A 23,294-nucleotide genomic window follows, 5' to 3' on the forward strand; every position below is an offset into this window, starting at 1 on the left:
GACATACTCGAAAACTTGGATCATGGTAACCCAGCTATCCGCCTTGTTGGCAATCTTCGTTTCTCCACAGAGACCCATGATTTCGGGATCCTTCACCATGGCAGACACCATGTGCGTCAGACTGTCCGGGAAGACTTTGGTATCGGCATCCACCATGAGAAGCATTTCGTAGAAATCCGGCGGGATGCCCGTGATGTTCCACAACCCGTTGAACATCTCATACTCCAGCTCCGTCATCCGCTCATCGAACATCACCTTCTGCAGGAACGACATCAGGATAATCTGACTGTCACGCTTGCCGCGGTTGCCGGGCTTGGGCTGCGTGGCCTCCTCCGGAGTGCCGCATTTGACGACGACCATCATGGGCACGCGTTGTTGCTTCTCCGGTGGCACAATCGACGTCTCCCCGTAGTCGTAGAATCCCGCATAGATCTTGGCCATATTGTGTCGCTTCGATCCAGTGGCCACCGCGACGTACGAGTAGGGTTGCACTTCCTCCGGAGGCACGGAAAAATCACGCATCATGCCGAGAACAATGTCCGGGGTCGACATTTCCTCCCCCTTGCCCTTGATCAGACCATCGCAGATGACGATGATGGTCTTGTGGCTGTTGGGGTAATCGGTCATGGCGATCGAGTCCAGAGTCGTCCGAATGCCTTCCTCACCTTCGGAGTAACAGGTCACCAGACAGAGAGTATGGGCCAATGGGAAACCAAACGGCTGCCAGTCTGGCGGAGGCTGGGGAACAACCGCTTCGTGGATGAATCCCGCCGGACCTTCGTTGGAACCGACGAGAGTCGACTGACGTTGATCCGTTCCCGACAGCATCAAGCTCGTTCGGCTGTCGGCGGGATGGTGACGGGACATGCCATCCGCACTGACGGTGCCTCCACTACTGTTCTGACCGAGCTTATAGATGGACGTGGAGGCCGTGGGGAGCAAACGCGATCCGGAACTCTGGCTGGCCATCGTCGTCGGTTGCGGTCGCAGCTTCCCGCCACCCACCGCGTAGGGGCTGGAGAATCGAGAGGTCGTGGGCAAAAAGCTCGCGCGTTTACTCGTCCGGTCCGGCACGGGCGGCTCGGTCAGACGAGGGCCGGGCCGATAGATGTCGTCCGACCAGTCTTCGATTTGCTGGGCGCGCGTCTTGGGATTCGAGGACATGGTCGTCCGGGACGGGGCATATTTGCGCGACAGGAACCATTGGAAGAGGACGGCCATGACGAACTTGGCGATGACAATGGACAGGATGAAGATCAGAGACACGTACAGGACCACTTTCGAAGCGATGCAGCCCACCGTCTCGGTGTCGATGGAGCCCACTTTGATGATCTGCTGGAGACACTTGCCCATCTGCTTGTCGGCCGAGGACTGAAAGGCGTACGTCACGTCGGTGCCCCGAACGTCGGGGTTCAGCCGCAGTTCATCGAAGCGGGCTGGGTACGACACCTGCGACTTGTTGAACCACCGCAGGAGGTCCAGATCGAGCACGTCTCCGGAATACACCATGAGGTTGCGGCTCTTGTTCTTCAAGTCATCCCACGTGAAGTAGACGTCGCCTGAGGAGCGCAGACTGTAGAAGCTGTTGCGGGCATCGGCCGAGAGATGGCACGCATACCCTAGATAATATGGGATCGTATAATTCGGCTCCGACGAGCCATCTTGGTTGAACGCGTGACAGGGGAAATACCACGCGAGGTCACCCTTACTGTTGGTGGGGACGTCCGAACCGGGGGCGAGGGTGATGAGGCCCTTGCAGGCGCCGTTGACATTCTGGAAGAGAAAGCTGCCATCCTGACCACCAAACTTGTGTGGCAAGTCGTAGAGAACGTTGGACCCGGCGGGGATGCCGACCGCGGCCGGATGCTTGGACTCGGACAGATCGTAGGCCTGACCGTGGAAGATCATGTACCCTCGGTCGACATGGTTGACCTTCAGACGAACCGGAGGCGTGCCGCAAACCGTCTGGGTGAAACCGAAAGTCAAGAAGCCGACAAAAGTACAGATGAGCAAGATGATTCCGATGAGCCCCATTTTCTCGCGCCAGGCTCGACGCTGCTCCTTGTTGGGCATGCCGAAACATTTGAGGATGAAGTCGGGGGCCCAGAAGGTGACGATGGCGCAGTAGGTATACCACAAGCTGGGGGGACGAACCTGTTCCATGGCCTTCTGGCGCCGCTTTTCCTCTGAATCGAGCGCCCTGGAAGATTTGCGAGACAGCTTGCGCCTCTCGCGCTTATTGCTCGGCATGCGCTCGATCCGCTCCATGGGCTTATTCAGATTCCCATAGAGGTCAGCCTTTCGGTCGCCTTTCAAGTCGGAGCTGTCAGTACTGCCTGTCTCGGGCTCGCCGTGGCCCTCGACAACGGGATCGTTCCCGGTCGTCGATGGATAGGTCGGCATGTTCTGGGCATGTTGTCGATATAGATAGTTGGGGTGATCTCGATCGATTCGATTTCTCTCCGGACGGACCAAATGTCGCTTTCGACCCGGGGATGTTGGATCCCCTTGCTCAACATCTCGCGTGCCAGCCGCGCCAACGGAGGAAGATGAGGTCTGGTGACTGTGTCTTCGGGGAGAATAGGGCGACGAAGGCAGGTCTGTATATCCGCCTGATTCGATATCACGGCGACGCCGTCTCGAGGACTCCCGAAACCCAGGTTGGGGTTCTTCGTGGCGGGATGGAGCGTTGGCAGGACGTTGGGGGAGGGACATATTGAGTTCTTCTAGATGCAGCCGCCGAAAATGTTAATCGCGGTCGCCAGCATTCCACGGGACACGGGCAACATACCTTAGCACGTTGTCAGTGCCGTCGAACCATTCAAGGCGTGGAAAGCCAAAAATAGATCCCCGTATCGATAATGACTCCAGATCACGGTCATGTATCTGTAAGCTCGCAATCAAGCCGGAAAGATGCGTATTCGTGGCAGTATCCCCCTCCACCAACAGCACCAGAAACTTTTTCGACAAGCGATCGAAGGAAAAGGCCAGGAAATTCCACGCGGCAGACAGCGATTATTTCCAGGTCTCAACCAGCGAAAGATGGAACGGCAGGTGGAGAGATCGAATGGCGAGAAGGGGCGAGATTCGCCCGACCGGTCGATCAGGGCGAGCTCCCTTCCGGGCGAAGTGACGGGAAGGGGGATTGAAAGCGAGCGACGGAAAATAAAGGGCCACAGGCACCTCAGCGAGCGGCAGTAGTTAGACAGAAGGGATGGATACCTTCGAAAGGTGCCTGTCTGCCTGGGAGGATGCAACGCAGGAGTTGGAGGAAGACGGGGCCAGGCCAGGCCAGGTCACGTTGCTGGAGGGGCGAGTGACAGCGAGAGAGTGAGACAGACAACAAGTCAACAACACACAGGCAGCGCTACGGGGAATGGCGCTTTTTGCTCACGCCGCGTCTGAGCGGGCTCAGCTAGTCAATACTGGGTAGCGAAGATGCGCATCATGGGGGATTCGAGGCAATAGCGATTTTCAGGGTGTCGTAGGGCCAGCGAGTCAGAGACGCGACGGAGGACCGCTGTGTCCACGGATTGCTGGCAGTCTCTCCTGTGGCACCAAACCACTATCCATTATTACTGCGATTACTATTACTATGATGTTTGCCTCCCCACATGGTGTGTTGTGCCAGGCACTGCCCCGGAGCCTCCCCAGTAACCCATCGCGAACGGGGGGAGGCCAGCCCGAGTGAGTTCCGGGAGCGAACCCCTGTGGACGGCTCTCACTGGCCCATCGGGCAGAGTGGGGTTCCTGCCCGGGCAGTTTGATTTGTTTGTTTCTCGTCCGCCGTGGAATCGCCGCGAAGCGCTGCTGCGTGGCCGCCGCCTGCCATTGGCCGCGCCCGCCAGTCACCTGACCGGGCTGGCCAGGGCGCCTGCTGGTTCCATGGGCGCGCCTGCTATTTTGAGCGACTGCCAGTGATGCAACCAGATCCGGGCCAGACCCGGCGATTCCCACGGCCTGACTTGCATCTTCTGCATCAGCCACCAGGTACTCCATATGAGAACTCACGTCAACTCCAGCTAGAGTCGATGGTACTGGCTGATTTTAAGATTGCCTCTGTCCTGTTTGCTCCCCGTCTTCGCGTTTGCTGTCAACCAAGACGCCAAGCTGCCACCCGCAAGCCAAGGAATGCAGCACCAAGATACGCGCTGACACACGTCCACGGAGTTACCAGTTGGACCTGTCAGAGCCGCATCTATCAATAATTCTAACAAACTACTCCGTACTCTCTCCGTTTCTCCCTTCGAATCGATCAGTGCGTTCACTATTTGGATAACTAGTTGTACTCCAAGCCTAGGACCAGGGATCTCCAACTACTCGGTAACTACTAGGGACATCCTCAACAGCACCAATTTACCACATCCAATGATCCAGTACAAGGGCCGTCAGTAGTGTCTCCAATGATGAGGCTACAAGCAGTCCATTTACTGTGTGCGTATCATTTCCCATCACGTTCTCATCCCGTAATCTATGCTCATTTTCAGAAATATTGTGTGTTTTACCCCTGCGGAAATCAAGCCTCGCATCATGCATGGATTTGGTCATTTTCCCACCACATCACGACAGCACGCGACTATTTCCACAATGCCATAGTGTGCTACGTGCCCCTTTATGTCTATTGTGCTTCTCCATTTCAATCATGAATCGCGATGGGACTCGATTCTGACTGACATCATCAGCCGCGGATAGTTTCGTCGATCGCAATACGGACGGCCGGGGGTCAAGAATATTTCAGTCGGGAAGGGCACAATGGTTAACTCGGCCTCCCGACGTCATCGGTGCCCAGAAATCTCGGGCTTAGTAGGACCCGACCGGCGAAAAAGAAAAAAAAAAGGTCAAAGACACCCACGCCATAGGGCTGACTGATATCATCATCTCAGCATTATCTATGGACACAGGACGCGTGTGTAAGCCCAGCCCACCGTAGCAGCTTAGCACTCTTAGCAGAACCGATCCCCGATGGCCAATGGCAGGGACAGTGCCCCCTAAAGGCTAGCCGATCGCTGGAGCAGATGGCATCTGTGGGGAACAAGTGAACATCGGCATGTTCATCTGATTAGTTACTCTACGGATGGACGGAGTCGGTACCAAGGTAAAATATTACTCCGTACACGGCATCCGACCGGATGGGTTATTGTCTCCGAAAACAATGCCCATTGTCCAAGTCTGTCCGGAGTAGTTGAGCCATGGCGATTTAGTCTTTTTGGCATTTTCACATGGGCAGGAATTTGCCTGTCGCTATAATTAGGGCTGATGGTAAGACATCTGCAGCTCATTACTCCGCCGCGTGTCTCTAAGTCCCTTGGATAGGTTTTGGAGGCAACCTGCAGTGTCTGGGACAGCCAAGCCCTCGACGTGGCCGGAAAACTAGTCAGATCCCACTTGCTGTCTCAGCCCCTCCGAGCCACTCCTACATGATGCCAGCCGTGTGCATGCAGACCCCAATGCGACGGTGCTGGAGGACCATTCATGATTCATCATCTCTACTGCTTGCTGTCTTGCTTCCTGTCCTCTAAGCTGTTCTATTTCCTGCTCCCTCCCCTCTTCACCGCTCCTCGCGAGGCAGCTAAATACGACGCAGTAACTCTGCATGAAGAAGAGGCTCAGATGTAGTCAACTGCCTATTAGTAATTAGTAATTAGGACAGCACCGCAGTAGCAGAACCCTTGATCTTCGATATTGCTACCTTTTTTTTCTCATAAGCTCGTGTTCTCCCGTATTGGATCTCGCAGTGAGGCGATTCGCCGTGGAGCCTGGCAGGGTTTTGCTAAAGCTAAATAAACGATCAATAGCTCTCTGGTGGGTAACATCCATCACAGCCGGATGGGTCGGCGGTGCCTCCGCTGAGCAGGGCAAGGGTGCCCGCGACAATTCATATTATTCCCGTAGAAAAGCTCGAGAAGGAGTCTGGGAGGTTATGAGCGACCATGCTTTCGTAATTCAATTGTGAAGGCATTATTTCTGTGCCACAGGTTGCCGGATGCCAGCAAGAGGGGACGTGGGCGGGCAATCCATCCCGGGCACGCGGTGGAGCCCCAGCGTGCTTGGCAGCCAGGAGAGCCACAGGCGAGTGCATCACGGCTGACCTCACTCCCTATTCATTATCCATTCCATGGGCATGGAGGGCGGAGGACTCGTTTGTACCTGAGGAACGTACCCAGGGACGCCAGAGCCTCTGGTGTGTTGGTGCTGACGGACTGAACCAGCCACCACCACCCCTCGGCCATTACTGCATTCCTTTGTTGCAGGCCAGTTGCATGCACCACGCCCGTGTCTAGGGACAGAACCGTCAGACTAGCCGCAGTCATCAGGCTGGCTGCAAGAGCTAAACTTAGACTTATCCCGCATTGGTCAATCTGATCCCCGGCCGAACCGGCCATCGGCGCTCGTCTCTTGCTCCACGGGCCCAAAAAGACAACCTCATCTCGCCGCCCGCTCTCGAGTCTCGACATCGTCTTGGAAGCGCTTCAGCGGAAGAACGGGCTCAGAGGACGGTCGAGTGTCGAAAAGAAAAAGAGAGAGCCTCGACAGACCACGGGGAGGAGGTTCTCACCGGGTTGGATACCGGGTGCAGGTGAGGCAGTCCACTTCTGCCTAGATTCTTGTTGCTGTATTTTTTTTTCCCAGCAGGCAGTCCATTCGGGGATTTTTCTGGTTCGTGTGAAATTGGAGGAGAGCGCCTGGATTGCCGCTCACACTCTGCTGCCATTGCATGGACGATAGTCGACTGATCATGTCATCGACACGCAGGTAGTCACCGCCCGGCAGCATTCCCTGTCGCAGTAACCATTCCCTCCCCCCCCCCCGCCATCGTCTTTTATTGCTTTCTCAGCATTCATGAGGGTCCAGTCGAAGACTCGTCTCGCTGCAGATACTCGATTCAGTGTTCAAGCACGCTGTCTGGTGACAGAGCTTGCCTCTCTATGATCTAGACCCGTTTTCGCTAGAGAACACGTCCCGACCGATCACGACTTTCTCTTGGGCTGTGACCTGGCCAGTGACCCAAAGAAAAATCTGATTCATACACTCAAGATGGCCAGTCCAGATACAGACGCCTTTCGCCCGCCCATCTCCCCTCCACCTCCGGTCTACCTTCGATCCTCTCCTCCGCCTCCAGCGCCATCAGATCCTCCGCCACCTCCGCCTGGTGCAGAACCAGGGTCGCCCGGATCCTCGAAGCCAGCAATCCGTAGAAAACCCGTTCCGAATGCTCCGATCCAGGTCGATGGGAATGCGCATATGCAGAAGTCACCCCTGTCTCCAGTGAAGATCGACAACCCGGCGGAGATTCCCCAGGCCTCGAGCGTCATGGTTGAGGGACCCGGGGACGCTGACAGCAGGTCACCCTCTCTCGTCGAGGCACTGTCGAATATGGGAATCTCCCAGGCGATTGGCCACGGATCTGACGATGCCGCAGTCCAATTCCCCCACCGAACGGATTCTCTTCCGCCTCAGTCTCGTGCGAACAGACACGCCTCTGCCAGCACTGAGTCTTGGTCGTTAGTAGGTTCAAATGACAGAGATGATGGTCAGAAGGGGGAATCTATCGCTGGACAGGACACATCCAGTAAAAACCAACGTCCGTCCAACGCGTCCGATGTCAGTCTCGATAGCATGTCACCGCCCATGGAATACCAACCTCTGCAATACCACCATCTCCGCGAGGAGCCTACCAGTCGAAAGGCCTCCGGGCCGATGGGGACGTATTCCGGTTCATCGTCGGCGGAACACCTCGCCTCTTCAAGCCAACATCTGGCGCCAGGCCGGGCGAGTTATGGTGGGATGCCTCGACCCAACTCGGCGTATTCCTCCGTATCTGATCTCGGCGGCCGTGGACGCTCGCCGCATCCCTCCCCCGGTAGGCATACACGCGCCCCATCTTCCCACTCTGCGGCCTCTCCAGATGTCCGGCCGACGTCGTCCTTTGTCGACCTCCTCACCGCCTCATATCCACAACCGTCGCCGTCCCCTGCCGGCCTAAACAATGCCCATCTGCGTATGTCACTTGGGAACAATGTGTCTCTGCTGAGCCACAAGCAAACGTTCGAAATGTACTTGGCCAATGTGAAAAAGACCAACGATCCTGCGGTCCAGTATGAGTTCGCCGTTTTCATGGTCAACGCGATCCAGGAGATGAAGGACTTTGGACGATGGCTCGAGTACGGCATCGGGGGAGAAAGATCCCGATGTCACGCGAGCACGCCTGCTCTCTGAGGCTCGATCCATTCTCCAGCGCCTTGCCGACCGGAGCTATCCCTATGCACAGTACTATCTGGCGGATGGTTACGCGTCAGGGCTCTTTAGCAAAGGGAAGGAAGACTATGACCGCGCACTGCCTCTCTTCGTTGCCGCCGCCAAACACGGACATGCCGAGGCTGCTTATCGGGCAGGTCTGTGTAACGAGTTCGGCTGGGGATGCAGGGTCGACGGTTCCAAGGCGGTGCAATTCTACCGCCAAGCAGCGTCCAAGAAGCATCCGGGAGCGATGCTTCGTCTGGGCCGTGCCTGTCTGTCCGGTGACATGGGTCTGGGGAAACGGTACCGCGAAGGCGTGAAGTGGTTGAAACGGGCCGCCGAGTCGGCCGATTACCAGTACAACTCCGGGCCGTACGAGCTCGGACTGCTGCATGAGACGGGGTTCGGGGACGATGTGTTTCCCGACCCGTCTTATGCCGCGCAGCTTTTCACGAAATCCGCGGAATTGGGCCACGTAGAAGCGAGCTACCGGCTGGGAGATGCGTACGAACATGGCAAGCTCAACTGTCCCCGCGATCCGGCTCTCAGCATTCATTTCTACACTGGAGCCGCGCAGAAGGGACATCCGCAGGCCATGATGGCTTTGTGTGCGTGGTATCTGGTAGGAGCAGAACCGGTCTTGGAGAAGGATGAGAATGAGGCATATGAGTGGGCGCGACAAGCTGCAGAATTAGGTAGGCACCATCTACGCATTCTTAAGGACTATTCTGACTGAGGTAAACAGGCTTGGCCAAGGCGCAATATGCAGTTGGCATTTTACGGAGATGGGAATCGGCTGCCGTCGCGATCCTCTAGAAGCCAATGTGTGGTATGTCAAGGCGGCCGACCAAGGCGACGAAAGAGCGAAACATCGACTAGCTGCGATCCAGGCGGCGTCGGAGGGCGCCGATCCTACCCTGGCGGCAGCAGGCGCAATTCGAGGGAAAGATAAGGATAAGCGAGGCAAAGCGAAAGGTGGGTGCGCTGGCTGTGACTGATCGAACAGAGCTAACGATTTGCTCAGACGAGAAAGGTAACAAGAAGCGATTTGGCCTGTTTTAATAAAGCCGGTCGACCAACGTCTGTCGTCGGCTCGGTGCATCTTCCGGTCATTGTCTGCATCGTCTTCTCGACTCGTAATCCAGGCCGACCATGAGTCGCGCAGACCGCGATAACCGCTTTAAGCCGCGTCAGCAAGCCATTATCTAAGGCTCCTCGCAATCGCCTTGACGCCGTCATGCTCTGCGGCTGTAATACGCTTTCTTTTGATCTCCTTTCCTCGAGCAGCATATGTCATAGGCCGGTTCAGACGTTGTACCTATTTAACAACACTTTTCACATTTTCTTGTTGCATTTTCCATTGGAGGGAAGAAGACAATATTTCATTGTTTTTCATTGCTTTTCATTTCATTTCTTTTTCGACGACGAACCATCAAGATAGAATTTCGTCATCGAAGTCGACGTCGAAGTCGATGTCGAAGTCGATGTCGAAGTCGATCATTCCTTGGACTGAGAGACAAGTCATCGACATCATCCCGGCGGTTGGTTCAGTGGCGGCATATCCATCCATATCCATATCATCTGATCATCTGCTTTGTTGACTTTTTCTTACTTAATCTCTGTCTGTTCTTTCCATCCAACCTTCCTGGAGAAGAGAGCACGCATGCATGTCAGAGGCTGGTGTCTTTTTTTTTCTTTCCCTCTTGCTTTTCAGTGATGCCACTATCTCATCTCATCAGGGCAACAACTAACTGCCCGTTGGGGCGCGAGCGAGCGTTTCTAATTTTTTAACCTCTTTTCTTTCCTTTTCCTTACTATTTTAATTTCTCTTCTCGAGTCCTCGAATCCTCCACATGATGATTGACTGCATCCGGAGTCCAAACTGCAGAGTTTTTTCTTCTTTTCTTTTTCCTGTTTGGCGTTGTCTGTCTGTCTGTCTGCTTTTTTTTTATTTATTGATTTTATTTTATTCTATTTTAATTGGACTGGGGGTAAAAAAAGAATAAATATTGCATGCATGATCTTGGAATTTTTGTCTCATTGACTTTTTTGACTCCATTTGATTCTGTCGAAGTTTTAAGTTTTTACACAGCGAACAAACAACAAACATATGTACTGCACGTACTGTACTGTACCTAGGACATAGGACATACATAGGCTGTGGCATTGAAATTTCAGATATTACTACTACTATTACCACTAGCATGATTATTGGGTGTTAATTCAGTAGGAGTTACTGAGTCGGTGAGTGATGTTATTTAACCGCGTTTAATCTTGTCTGTCAGGCAATCAATAATCAACACAAAAACACCTTTCTTTGTAGATCCTATCCATCGAATCAGAAATAAATAAATATAAATAGAAATAAATAAAGAAAACTATACTCGACCTCTATCTAGTATCTTGTCTTACCTTATCTCCTAGGAGGGAGATAGATGATTGTACTCCGTATACAGTCTGATCTCCTGATCTGATCTTCTGATCTGATGGCCTAGCCCCGCCCCCACGCACCCACCCATCCATCCAACTAACCATAAGCTAAATAGAGGTCGGAGTTTCTCCGAGTCCCTCAAATACTCCGGGTGTAATGTATGTATGTATGTATGTATGTCGGGTTCCAGGCCCAGCTAAAATGCGGGGAAATGATAACTTAAATAGACATGATAGATGGTGGGACGTAACCAGTCTTAAGGAGTAGACGGTCCAGATTTAAATCTTCCTTTATTACGTACTTGTTATTATATTAATAAGTAGTAGTGTTTGTTTATTTACCCGACTGGTTAGCTTTCTCTTCTTAACCCTCGTATAACATAATATTTATTTAGATTTATAATTATATATACTCTCCGCTGGTGGAAGGGAGTCAGAGATATACCTCCCTTTCTCATTAATTAGTTACTTACCTACTTACCTACCTTAACGGAACAATACTATACATTCACATACATACATAAATACCAAGGTCGTTGAAATTATTATTTCTTACGTTGGTTGCAGTTGCAGTTGTTGTAATATCTCTCCATATTATTAAATAGGTATATTACTTGCTTTAGGTACTGAGCCCCGCTTGCTCTCTCTCCATCTCCTCCCTCCCTCCCTCTCTCTTTTCTTTTCTTTTCTTTCTTTTTTTTTGTTTTTGTTTTTGGCCTGTTGAATAACAATTTTCTTTTAGTGACATAACAGGAAGGCAGACAAGCAAGCAAGAAAGAGAGCAAGCAGGCATATATCTCTATTATTATCTACTATCTGCTTGTTCATCGTGAGTCCGTCTCGTATGTAGTTAGTACTGTCGCTAATTTCATCCAAACTACAGACAGACAATACGAGACAGCCCACAGAAATGTCGGCAGCATCAATATCCTCCATGCAGAACCCCTCCCTCTTCCTCTACGGACCAGGCCAGGCAAAATACGAGGAACGACCAATTCCTCAAATCGAAGAGCCGGACGATGTCATCGTTCGGGTTGCGTATACGGGTGTTTGTGGAGTGATGTATGTACACCTCCAGCTCCAGCTTGCGCATTCTGATGTACATAGCTGACTGCCCTGCTTGCTGCTACAGGTCCACTTCTGGCTCCACGGCGGCATGAAGCGACACGTCTCGCCCGACCGCCCCCTCGTCATGGGCCACGAAGCCTCTGGAATCGTGCACGAGGTTGGCCCCAACGTCACGGGCCTCTCGCCGGGCGACCACGTCGCTCTCGAACCGGGATACCCCTGTCGTCGCTGCCCCCGCTGCAAGGCTGGCCGGTACAACCTCTGTCCCGAGATGCGCTTCGCGGGCGATCCGCCTGTCGGCCATGGCACGCTGACCAAGTTCTTCAAGCTGCCCGCTGACTACGTCTATAAGATTCCTGCTGATGGTGGACTGGGTCTCGACGAGGCTGTTCTGATCGAGCCGTTGGCTGTTGCTGTCCATACGGCGCGGCAGGTCGGTGTGACACCCGGCGACCAGGTCGTCGTCTTTGGCGCGGGGACAATCGGGCTGCTCTGTGCGGCAGTGGCGAGAGAATTCGGAGCTAGCAAGATCGTCGCAGTCGATATCAACGAGGAGAAGTTGCGGTTCGCAGAGAAGTTTCTGGGCGGCAGCAGCAGCAGCAGCAGTCTGGGCACATACAAGCCCGACGCGAGCCTCTCGTCCGAGGAAAACGCGCAGCGGATTGTCGAGTTGCACGACCTAGGCGCAGACACGGCTTCCCCTTCCCCTACAGAGGAAGGCCTCCAAGGCGCGGACATCGTCATCGACGCGACAGGCGCCGAACCCTGCATCCAGACGGGCATCTATGTCCTCCGCACAGGGGGCACATTCATCCAGACAGGGCTAGGCAAACACATCGTCGAGTTCCCCATCACGACGGTCGCGAACCGCGAACTGACGGTGAAAGGCTGCTTCCGGTACGGACCGGGCGATTACAAGCTGGCTATTGCGTTGGCGTGCGAAGGGAAGATCCCGCCGCTGAAGACGCTGATCACCAAGGTTCTGCCCTTTGAGAAGGCGACGGAGGCGTGGGAGACGACGAGACGGGGGGAGGGGATCAAGACGTTGATTCGGGGGGTGCAGGATTAGTCGTGTCGTCAGCTCTGTTCGTGGTCGGTCAGTCAGTCGAGTAGTTTGGGAATGGAATGGCAGAAGTGGAAGCAGTCGTGAGGTCGAATTATAACTTGCGTTGACATATGACCCTGCACATGACTCTGCACATGATCGTTGCTCTACTCGGTTGTTGCACGCACTTGATAGTATATGCTTAATGACTTGATATAAGTAGGAAAATCCTCTGTATCTTATTTCAGTGAACAGAAGATCTCTTTCAGCAAGTCAGTAAAGAAATTTTCAACTAGAAACCAACGTACGCATTCAATGAATTCAATAGATAGCCTTGCAATTCTATACGGCTGGCCAAAATATATATCTACTATATGACAGCATCAGCCATAACAAGAATATAACGATGCTCACAACAATCTATATCTGGTTAGTATCCCCTCTTCCGCTTGAACTCGTTGATCAACGGCTCCCCCTCTCGAACCGCACCAGATTCACCTTCAGCACGTCTAGCGACCGCGCAAAGTACTCTTTCCCCAGGCCGCTGATGTGCGGGCTGATCTGGACGTTGGGCGCGTCCCACAGCGGGTGGTCTGCCGGCAGGGGCTCCGGGTCCGTCACGTCCAGCGCGGCGCCGCTCAGCTGGCCGTTCTTCAGCGCGGCGATGAGCGCGTCCTGGTCGACGATCTTGCCGCGCGAGATGTTGGTGATGAACGGCTTGCGTGTGCCCGTCGAGTGCGACGACAGCACGGCGAATTCCTCTGCACCCAGCAGGTGCGTCGTCGCTGGCGTCAGCGGCAAAGAGACCACCACGTGGTCCAGATCCTGCGCAAGGAATGCCCTCAGTGACTCCTTGTCTGTGCCGTGGTGCCACGAGATGGGCAATGTCCCGTCTGGGTCGCCTGTCCCGGGCACAATGTAGCCCTTGTCACGGCGCGACTCGGGTGTGTCGCGAGGCGAGGCCGTATAGGCCAGGACTTTCATGCCCAGCGCGACAGCGACGCGGCCGACTAGCCACAAGTCAGCAAGCATATCCTCAGCGATTCAGCAGTGCAGGACGGGAATGGCAGACTTTGTCGTCCAATGCTCCCATACCCAAGTATCCCCACGCGCTTCCCCACGTGGTCCTCGATGCTCGTCGCAAACGAGGTCTGCTTTTTCCACTCGTGCTTCTTCTGCGCCTCGTAGAGCTCGTTGTAGTGTTTCGACGCCACGAGCCAGTTCAGAATCGTCCACTCGGCGATCGGTGGGCCGTGGATGCCGGAGCTCGTGGTGATGGGGATATTGGTGTCGGTGACGAGGGGCGCGTTGAGGAGGTGGTCCATGCCAGCGGAGAAGGAGTGCAGGAGTTTAAGACTGGATGACATCAGTCAGCAGTTCTCCTAATTCCATTGCAGTTGTTGATACGCAATACGCACTTGGGAACTTGCTGCGGAGTCGGCACGTGTCGGAACGAGGTGGCCAGGATAGTCGTCCTTTCGAGCAGCTCTGCAGGAAGCATTATTGCAACGCGTCAGCCAGTTGCTCGTCCAGGCAGCATCCAGTTCCAATTCCAATTTCGCCAGCCATACCGCTTGGAACGGCGTCAACCGTCTCGTCCAGGCCGATTTGCAGATGCGTGATCTCAATGTTGGGGAAGCTCCTCCGCAGGTCGTCGATGACGGCATCTGGCACCGACGCGGGGAGCAGGATGAGCAGATGCTCCTGCGGGCGTGCGGCCTCTCCCATGGTTCAGCAGAGCTCGAATCTGGTCAAATGGTTATGTGCCTGCCAAGCTTGATGACGGTTCAATGGAGTGAGGATTGTTTGGGATGGACAAGGGAATGGTGGGGTAAGCAGTTGATAAGCGGTATCGAATGGTTTGTATAGGGACAGCGATGAGTCTGGAGGCTTATTATCTCGATCAACTAATATACTGTCCAGATTTGATTCTTGCAATTACAAATCAGCTCCATCTAGCAGCTCGCCATAGCCAGGGCCCATGGTGCATCCAGCTAATACTACTAGCCTGCGCGATAACAAGAATGTCCCGCAGCGGGGTCTTGCGCTATCCCACGCCGACGCCTCGCGATTCGATATAATCTCCAGACTAGTTAGTTGCAATTCGAGAATAGTTGCAACTTTGCTCCAGCGTCACTACTGATTGATATTGCCCGACTGGCAGTTCTGACGTTGCTCCACCTGCCATTCTTCTACTAGTAACGCCCCGAGTCAGTATAATATCATCCTCATCCTTATTGAACTTTAATGAACTCGATTACTGATAATCCATTTTAGATATCCTAATACAATTCAGCAACCGAGGCAGATTATAATCGCATCTCAATGTTCATCAACTCCTGCAAATTCTCATTATTCGACACCGTCTCCTGCAGCGTCGGCCGTGGCAGCGGCTTGCGCGCGAATCCGCCGTAACCAAGGAAATGCTGCAGCAGACTCTTGGTCCCCATGATGCCGCTCTGGATCACGATCCAGTCGCCCCGAGCGACAGCCGCCTGCAGCCTCCTCGCCTCCTCCATCTCCCCGGTCCGGTAGAGGTCGTACAGTCGGACGCAGGCCTTGGGCGTGACGTTGGCCAGGCCGCAGATGGCTCCGGACCCGCCCCCCGATCAGGGCCTGCAGCGTGAAGTCCGCGCTGCCGCCTAGACACAGAAACCCCGAGGCAGGGTCGTGTGGAGTCGCCGCCCTCGTGCCGGCCGCGATGCGGTTGAGCTTCCCCGTATTCCCGCAGGTCAGCTTGCACCCGACGATGTTGGGATGCTGCGCCAGGTCGACGATCATGTCCGAGTCCAGGTCGATCCCCGCTGCCACCGCCGGGTAGTTGTAGAGCAGGATCGGGATGGGCGACGCGTCCGCGATGTCGGTGAAGAACTGTCGGAGCTCCTCGCGCCGGTACTGCTCCTTGTAGTACGACGGAGGAAGGATGATGGCGAAGTCGCCGCCCGAGGACTGCGCCTCGTAGCAGATCTCGATGCTCTCGCGCGTCGACTGCGCGCCGCACCCGACGACGATGGGGAGATCCGTGTATCCTGCGTCGTTCAGCGCATCGCGCGTCGTCTTGGTGACGACCTTGCGTTCCGTCCGGGACAGATGGGCCGCCTCGCCGTTGGTGCCCTGCGTAAGGATCCCAGCGACACCGGCCTCGGCCATGCGCACGGCATGTTTGGCGATGGTGTCGACGTCCAGGGCTTCCGACTCCTTGTTGAAAAAGGCCAGGGTGGGGACGTAGATCCCGGGCTTGAGAGAATGCCGCGGAATCTCCTGGTCGCTCGCAGTGGCAGCGGAGAAGGTTTCTGAAAGCTGGGGTTGGTAGGAGCTTTCGTTGGCCGGTAAGGGGCGGCCGGTCGAGGCACGGTCTTTCTGTTCGGCCGGGGATGGGATGTCAGTCACGTCGCTGCACGACATGAGGAAAGCGTTCGGGGGTTGGTATATATATATATATATTTTTCTATATGCTCTCTAAAAAAAACTTATGATGGAGTGTCGAGTGTAAAATCGTGATATGCTGAATAATCTAGAATACGTCATGTGTGGGAAATGATGACGCAGGTAGAGATGGTGGTACTTTCGAGTCGAGAAACGAGAAAATCAGCATCCTTGATGAGAAGCAGAGAAAAATGTACAGTAGACAAAGCACATGGTATGGGGCTGTAGAGTATATAAACACGGGCAGTTCATCTCAAATCAACTTGGACTCTTACAAGAGATGTTCGCAAGATCAAATGGGAAGAATGTAGGAAAGTGTGGAGTAATAAGGAAACAAAACTACTATATCCATACTTTGCGACGCTCAATAGCTCTCTTGAGCTTGCTGCTCCCTTCTCCGTCTCATCAACTCCGCCAAAGGGATGTCGTCCTCGTCATAAAACTCAACCTCTTCATCCACCCCAAAGTCCTGCAGACGGTCACCCTCCGCATTTCTCCAGGCTTCTTCACCTTCGTTGGAGGTATCATCATCCTGGAATGAGTTTTCGCCCTCTGCGTCCTGCTCGGCATATCTTTCGTGAAACTTTCTTCGTCGCTGCAAACCAAAGCCGCCACTTCTCCGTTCCATATCTTCCCTCTGTCGCTGATTGAAGGCCTCGATCTCTTCTTGTGCAGAGTCGAAGTGTCGCACTGGAAATGGATCCCCCATGTCCATATATCTGGGCTTTCGAGGGATACGATCTGGATCTGGAGGGGGCCAGGATAGGCCAGGATCTGACGGGGTCAGCAACACAGGTTTCTGAGAGCACGGTGGTGACAAACCTTCGAAGCCATTTACCTCGAATGACAACCCGGTATCTCTCCCAGGAGTCGCTGCAAATGGCCAGAACCAGCTCAAGATCTGTATGCATCACTGTCAGACAGTGACAGGACAAAGTGAACAAGAAGAAAGCTGCAATGCACTCACGTTGGAGCTGCCCATCCCGGCCTTGATGTTGTTCCAGATGCCAATGTCATAGGGAAATTCTTGCTTTTGAATTCTCATTTTGATGCCATCCGGACCTTCGAGATAGCCGCCAAAATGGCGGGCTCGTCTCAGGAGAGTCTTGTGTCGTTCAATTTCCCACGACTCAATCGTGGTGACATTAGTGCCCAATGACCACAATGTGCGCACCAAAAGAATGAAAAGGGCAAAGAGCGTTACGCTATTGACCACGATGAGAAGAAACAGGTGGGTAAGCTGTGCGATACTTGGACCAAGGTACTGTCAGGATCTGGTTAGTATCGTTCTGTTTACGAAGATGGCCAGCAATGGGTCATTACACTGGGCAAGTTCCTATTTTCCCAGATGACAGCAGCTCTGGTGAATAGGAAGGACTCAAGGTACATCATCGAGACGACGGCATAGAACAGAAAGCGGACGAAGTGAGGAAATGTGAAATGCGAGACGCAATTCCTCGTCCATGGACAATGGTGGTCCATCTTGGGAATGCATCTAGACTCGAGTCAGAGACGAGCATTTCAAGTATATGAATAGAACAAAAAAAACGCTCACCTCTGGCATGTTTTGCAATGGTGAGCCCTTGGCGGCTTGTAGGCCTCGCATTTCCGACACCATCGCTGCCGAACCGAGGCGTCTGCTTTCTCCTGAGCAGAGGCGCCCTCGTCGCCCTGGACATGCGACGGTTTCCAGTCTTTTGGAATATGCCCCGGGTCTACAGTACAGGCTCGATAGTAGCAGATCCAAATACAGGCCACCAGGCCATTGAACTTCCAGAGTTCATCCTTGCTGAGCGGGGCTGGCTCGAGGTATAAGAAGAGGTATTGAGAAGTATAGGCAAGAAAGGAAATTAGTATACAAACTGCTGGGATCGCAAGATGCGATATAGAGAACGAATCAGCAGACATTGCATCAGCTATCGGCCATTCCTGTCGGCACTGCAATCATAGTTCGGAGTCCATGCAGTGCGAAGAAGATCCGGCGATGTGACTAATTTTGATGCCTTAAAGTCATTCATGCCTCAGGCAGAAGAATGTTTCAGCCCAAGGCACACATTGAGACAGTGCAGCAACTACAGCCCAAAGATCAAATCGACGTTTGAAAAATTTTCTCCAGATGTATTTCCATCTAATCAAGCTACTAGATCGCCACTTAAGATAACGCTGGTAATACTCACCCTACCTAGGTAGGCATGATGAGTCTGCGGTCAGCTGACTACGCGTTCTCTGACACGGAACGCGCAACCATCCGAAAGCTCTCGGAGAACATTGTTACAGCTAGCCATCACCTCGTCGTTTGCACTGCCCCACTGGAACTTGATGGCAAAGCCGCTTGGTGTCTGATCCTGTGATGCTTGATTCCAGGTGAACGGCACTAGACATGCCAATTGCTGCTCTCCCGCCATCCACTGCGCAGGCAATTGGCTCAATTTCAGTGCTGTCCGATGCCTCCTCTGTCGTCAAGGAGCTCCTGGACAATGCCCTGGATGCATCTGCTTCGTCCGTCTCAGTGGAGATTTCCCAAAACACCGTCGATGTAATCCAGGTCAAAGACAACGGTCATGGCATTGCTCCAGAGGACCATGCGGCGGTGTGCAAGCGCGCCCACACGAGCAAAATACAGACCCTGGATGATTTAAGAAATGTGGGCGGGCAATCCCTCGGCTTTCGGGGAGAGGCCCTTGCATGCGCCGCTGAAATGGCCGGTTCAGTCACTATATATACCAGGACCCAGTCACAAGTTGTTGGGTCGCTGCTCAAGTATGACCGGAGGGGTGAATTAACCAGGTATTATTTCATTTTTGGAATGCCGAAGAAAATGGGAATAAGCTAACCTTGTGCTGTATAGCAATGAACGAGCATCCCATCCAGTTGGAACTACTGTCCGTGTAGCAGATTTTCTCAAGCATATCCCAGTCAGGAGACAAACGGCGTTGAAGAACGCTTCAAAGACGCTCACGAAAATCAAGAAATTGCTACAATCGTATGCGATTGCGAAGCCTTCCACGAGGCTGTCTTTAAAAGTCCTGAAAAGTAAGATTGAAAGTAATAACTGGATCTACGCGCCTAAACCCAATGCGAGTCTCACCGATGCAGCACTGAAAGTCGTCGGTGCTGAAGTCGCTGCTCAGTGTATCTATAAGGAATGGCCATCTGAGGCGCGTGACGAAGGCCAAGAAATGGCATCCAGCTTCGACGACAATGCAAATACGTCGTACAGACTGGTGGCCTTCCTGCCAAAGGCCGATGCTGGTAATTATATACCTGTCCTCTCCAGGCGGATTTATCTGACGGCATGCAGATTTCTCCGAACTCAGTAACCCCGGACAGTTCATCTCTGTCGACGGTCGACCTGTATCGTCATCGAGGGGCACGCCGAAAGAGATTGCTAGGCTTTTCAAAACGTACATTCGTTCCGCTGCAAAGGCTCGAGGAAGCTCTGCTTCTCTCTCGGATCCGTTTCTCTGTCTACATATTGAATGCCCCAGGGGGAGCTACGACGCCAATATCGAACCTGCCAAGGATGATGTCTTGTTCGCGGACCCTCAGATAATTGTATCTCTCGCAGAGGGCTTGTTCAAAGACGTGTACGGCGAAGTGGATGACGAGAATGAGAAGGTCCAGGAAGTTGCGGAGAAAACAGCAGGAAAAGATGACTTCAGTCTCTTGATGGCTCGAAAGCCAGTTATGGAATTTCCGGCCTCTCCACCGTCCTCACATCCTACGGCCAGTGAAAGGCAGACAGGTATCAACGCTGAAGCAATCTCAACAACCAGTGCCCCTGCACCAACCCCACAACCAAGCTATGATTCGCAACAGAGGGATGTGGGAAACTCATCCGAAGTCGAAGGCGACGAGAGGTCAGCAGAACGGAATAGTATAAACCCTTGGACGATCGCAAAAACGCATTTCTTTCCTCGGTCTCAAAGCGCATCTACGCAGAGGCCAAGCCAGTTGGTAGCTCCAGTTCGTCGAGAGTCCGGTGGAGGTCGTGTGGAGAGGAATCGACGAGTCTCTGCGAGTCCGCCTTTGGCCAGTCCGTCATATTCAACCTCGAGCTCGTCTTCGCCTCCGGAAACACGCACCTCACCATTGTTCGTATCAGCTAGAGAGATCTCTCGAGAAGTTGCTGTTCCAAGTCTGGATCTGTCAGCAAAGTCAGCAAGGGAGCGTGCGAGAGAACGATATGGAAATGGGGCCCTTGATACCTGGTTTAAAAAGACGACACAGGTTTCTCTCGATCGAGGTTCAAGCAGTTCAACTGTCGCTGATCAAAGGGAAGAAAATCGGGACAGGTCAGGAAGCGAGGAGCTCCGTGAAGCACTTGATCCACCTGACTCGAGTGGTGATATCCGACCCGTAAGCGGCGTGCATAAACCATTCAAGATTCCTATAGCGCGAAATTCCACATCGCCAGATCTCTACTCCAGCCAACTGGAAGACCCTCATTCAGCTGAACCCAATGAAAGACGCCAGGAATTTCCTGTCTTGGAACGCTGGTCATCTCGGCTTCATCAGCCTCCAAGTCAGGAAAATGGGTCTGACTTGGAGGACGCCCTTGACTTTGAGCGGCGGAAGAGAGCAGCGATCCTCTCTCGGCGGGAACAAATGCGAAGCGGCAGAGATTCAAGTGCGCCGAGTAACAGTCAACTCAGTTCGAATTCTCCGCATCAAAACCGTTATCTTGCCGCGCGGGCTGCATTGACAGCCGGCGCAAACACAAGCACGGCAGAGGCGGACGATTCTCCAGCTGAATCCGAGCTTGTCCCCAGTCTGGACCGTAACGACCCTCGAGCTTACTTCATGCGCCATCAGGAGACGGAGCAAGCATCCGGCACGAGGCTCAAGATCAAGCGCGTCCACACTGGCCGGCTTCCACTGGAGAAGATCCCAGACGGGTTCGACACCCACGAGCTTGCGCTGCGGCGGCCTGCTCCATTGGGCCTCTTGTCAGAGTCGTACAGACGAGCACGACTGGTTGATTCCTACACCCGGTCCGGAACTGGGTTCGACGCCTTTGCAGAGCCAGATCTTGCGAGCATCGCCAAGACATGGGAAGCTCGACTGGCGGCTTTGATTCGACAGAAATATCGCGCCAAAGATGGGGACGGCGTCCCCGATTTACAGTTTGATCTTTACGCGGCTATCAGGGCATCTGACTGAATCTGTTGTTTTTTGCATTTATTTTTTTTGCATATATTTATAAGCTGATGGTATTTAGGAATTAATTTTGTGCGGCTGGGATGGATGTATCGAAGATCTGGTTGAGGTTCGCTGCATGATGCACGACTGACTGCTTATGACGATACGATATTACGACTGCATCGATGTACAGTATATATTGGATTCAGGAATATAGTTAGACCCGTGGTCCGATAGAAATTCAGTCAACGATATGTCGATTGAAAAGCAATCCAAAAAAAAAACACGGAACACTTAAAAAGTGAAGGCAGAAGCATACATATTACGACGGCTTCCTCGCAATCCCTCTCAACCGAACATACCCCAACCATTGACTACCGTCCTCATCCCTCGTCACCACCGTCTGCAGCACATCACAAACCTCCTTTACGACCAATTCTCTCTTCTCTTCCGGCAAAGCATCCAGCATCTGCGCGCCCATCAACCGGATCCAGCCAGGCAGACCGCCGCCCGCCGCAGTCGTCAACTGCGTGGGCCGATACTCGAGCTCGATCTTGTCGACGCGGAACCCCAGACCCTCAAGCGCGTCCTTCATCCAGACGTCCGAGGGGAAAAACCACGGCGTCGCGGCGCGCGCCTCCTCGATGCTCAGACCGTGGTGCACGAGCGCCCAGAGCATGGCGGTCATCATCTCGCTGACGTTGCCGTGGCCGCCGGCCTCGAAGACGAAAGTCCCGCCGGGCTTGAGGCAGTCGTAGATGGCGCGCAGGGTCGACAGCCTGGTCGATTCGTCGCGCAGGATCCAGTGCAGTGCGGCGTTAGAGACGCTAGCTGAGTTAGAAACGGCAAAGAGGGGAGAAACAGAAACGAGGAAAAGCAATCCAGAAGAGTTCCAGGTATGTATACTTACACCTTATCCCACCCCTTATCAAGGATATCCCTCTCGCGCTCCAAAAACCGACAATCGACGACCCGGAACTCAGCCTTCTCAGAACCATACGTCCTGGCTGCATGCTCGATCATGGCCGGCGACGCGTCCACCCCCAGGACGTAAGCCACCGATGACAGGAAATTCGCGGTGAACTTGCCATCGCCGCAGCCGATGTCCAGCACGCGGTCGGTGGGTTGCGGGTCGAGATAGCGGAGGACGGTCTGGGTGAGTTGGGGGACGAAGGAGGCGGAGGTGGCGTATGCCTGGACGTGATGTCAGTGGGAAGTGACGGATTGTCTTCTTTTTGTCAATTCTGGGGATTTGTGAAGGAACATAGTATCCATAGATGTGTGTAATAAGCCAGCAAGCCAGCTCATGTCATGAGGAAATGTACAGTACATCTTGAATCGATGCATGCATGCGGATTATAAATACTGCATAGCGCATGACATTGATAAGCTGGCATATATTTCACCTGCAAGGACACAGCTTTGGAAAAGTATAGACGAACATACCTCCGAAGACCAATGATCCTTTGTCTTGGTAGACATTTTCTTCTTTCTTTCTTTCTTTCTTCCTTCTTAATTCATGCCTTCTCTCTCCCTTGCTGGATACTCATCAGTTGTTTATACTACAAGAACTCATGTCCATGATGGCGACTGCTCCGAGATCGGCCCCGCTGATAAGCTTTCCCCGCAAGTTACGGAGTATCTCCAACGCCGCTTATTTATGGACTAAGTTAGGGACAGTGGATCGTAGGACTTGCACTTCGGAGTAGGTAGAAAAAAGCTCCGGGTAGTTAGAGAATTTTCTAAATTTCTACCTACTCTGAGCTATTTTCTACCTACGCCCAACTGGGACCCGATCGTATCGCAATCAATACCTACATACATAATAGTGAATCGTATGTACAGCAGTCAGTACATTAGAATGGAAAATTCGAGGCTTGCCGATTTCGGAGGGGTTCTAACCTATCCGTATGGAGTTCTCTCTATATACAAAAAGAAGAGAGAA

At 53.3% G+C, this 23,294-nt stretch overlaps 9 protein-coding genes across 9 annotated transcripts; 4 read left to right on the forward strand and 5 right to left on the reverse strand.

Annotated features, from left to right (window-relative positions):
* Nucleotides 1-9: 9 nt before the first annotated feature.
* T310_9365 (Chitin synthase F) lies at nucleotides 10-2,715 on the reverse strand (the record flags this gene model as incomplete). Its single annotated transcript, XM_013468155.1, has 1 exon — nucleotides 10-2,715. A coding segment is annotated over one exon (2,706 nt), but the record flags the coding sequence as incomplete, so codon positions are not given.
* A 2,757-nt stretch (nucleotides 2,716-5,472) lies between these two features.
* T310_9366 (uncharacterized protein) lies at nucleotides 5,473-6,281 on the forward strand (the record flags this gene model as incomplete). The annotated part of the gene is made up of 3 exons (XM_013468156.1): nucleotides 5,473-5,612; nucleotides 5,707-5,938; nucleotides 5,976-6,281. 3 exons carry the CDS (start codon nucleotides 5,473-5,475, stop codon nucleotides 6,279-6,281), a joined length of 678 nt encoding a protein of 225 aa, XP_013323610.1.
* Nucleotides 6,282-7,035: 754 nt separating this feature from the next.
* Nucleotides 7,036-9,054, forward strand: T310_9367 (Chitin synthase activator (Chs3); the record flags this gene model as incomplete). Its single annotated transcript, XM_013468157.1, has 3 exons — nucleotides 7,036-8,162; nucleotides 8,308-8,933; nucleotides 8,984-9,054. The coding sequence occupies 3 exons, from the start codon at nucleotides 7,036-7,038 to the stop codon at nucleotides 9,052-9,054; spliced, it is 1,824 nt and encodes a 607-aa protein (XP_013323611.1).
* Nucleotides 9,055-11,578: 2,524 nt separating this feature from the next.
* Nucleotides 11,579-12,805, forward strand: T310_9368 (Alcohol dehydrogenase; the record flags this gene model as incomplete). The annotated part of the gene is made up of 2 exons (XM_013468158.1): nucleotides 11,579-11,767; nucleotides 11,801-12,805. 2 exons carry the CDS (start codon nucleotides 11,579-11,581, stop codon nucleotides 12,803-12,805), a joined length of 1,194 nt encoding a protein of 397 aa, XP_013323612.1.
* A 268-nt stretch (nucleotides 12,806-13,073) lies between these two features.
* Nucleotides 13,074-14,509, reverse strand: T310_9369 (Dehydrogenase; the record flags this gene model as incomplete). Its single annotated transcript, XM_013468159.1, has 5 exons — nucleotides 13,074-13,148; nucleotides 13,271-13,791; nucleotides 13,854-14,137; nucleotides 14,200-14,269; nucleotides 14,353-14,509. The coding sequence occupies 5 exons, from the start codon at nucleotides 14,507-14,509 to the stop codon at nucleotides 13,074-13,076; spliced, it is 1,107 nt and encodes a 368-aa protein (XP_013323613.1).
* Nucleotides 14,510-15,133: 624 nt separating this feature from the next.
* T310_9370 (Dihydrodipicolinate synthetase) lies at nucleotides 15,134-16,186 on the reverse strand (the record flags this gene model as incomplete). The annotated part of the gene is made up of 1 exon (XM_013468160.1): nucleotides 15,134-16,186. The coding sequence occupies one exon, from the start codon at nucleotides 16,184-16,186 to the stop codon at nucleotides 15,134-15,136; it is 1,053 nt and encodes a 350-aa protein (XP_013323614.1).
* Nucleotides 16,187-16,571: 385 nt separating this feature from the next.
* T310_9371 (uncharacterized protein) lies at nucleotides 16,572-17,825 on the reverse strand (the record flags this gene model as incomplete). The annotated part of the gene is made up of 5 exons (XM_013468161.1): nucleotides 16,572-16,981; nucleotides 17,030-17,108; nucleotides 17,175-17,471; nucleotides 17,595-17,702; nucleotides 17,763-17,825. 5 exons carry the CDS (start codon nucleotides 17,823-17,825, stop codon nucleotides 16,572-16,574), a joined length of 957 nt encoding a protein of 318 aa, XP_013323615.1.
* Nucleotides 17,826-18,587: 762 nt separating this feature from the next.
* T310_9372 (DNA mismatch repair protein) lies at nucleotides 18,588-21,370 on the forward strand (the record flags this gene model as incomplete). Its single annotated transcript, XM_013468162.1, has 3 exons — nucleotides 18,588-18,994; nucleotides 19,056-19,459; nucleotides 19,509-21,370. The coding sequence occupies 3 exons, from the start codon at nucleotides 18,588-18,590 to the stop codon at nucleotides 21,368-21,370; spliced, it is 2,673 nt and encodes an 890-aa protein (XP_013323616.1).
* Nucleotides 21,371-21,504: 134 nt separating this feature from the next.
* On the reverse strand, nucleotides 21,505-22,831 carry T310_9373 (uncharacterized protein; the record flags this gene model as incomplete). The annotated part of the gene is made up of 4 exons (XM_013468163.1): nucleotides 21,505-21,526; nucleotides 21,712-22,176; nucleotides 22,260-22,543; nucleotides 22,796-22,831. The coding sequence occupies 4 exons, from the start codon at nucleotides 22,829-22,831 to the stop codon at nucleotides 21,505-21,507; spliced, it is 807 nt and encodes a 268-aa protein (XP_013323617.1).
* Nucleotides 22,832-23,294: the final 463 nt, after the last annotated feature.

This window comes from Rasamsonia emersonii, assembly GCF_000968595.1.
Source record: "Rasamsonia emersonii CBS 393.64 chromosome Unknown ctg1118621762114, whole genome shotgun sequence".
NCBI classification, from domain to species: Eukaryota; Fungi; Ascomycota; class Eurotiomycetes; order Eurotiales; family Trichocomaceae; genus Rasamsonia; species Rasamsonia emersonii.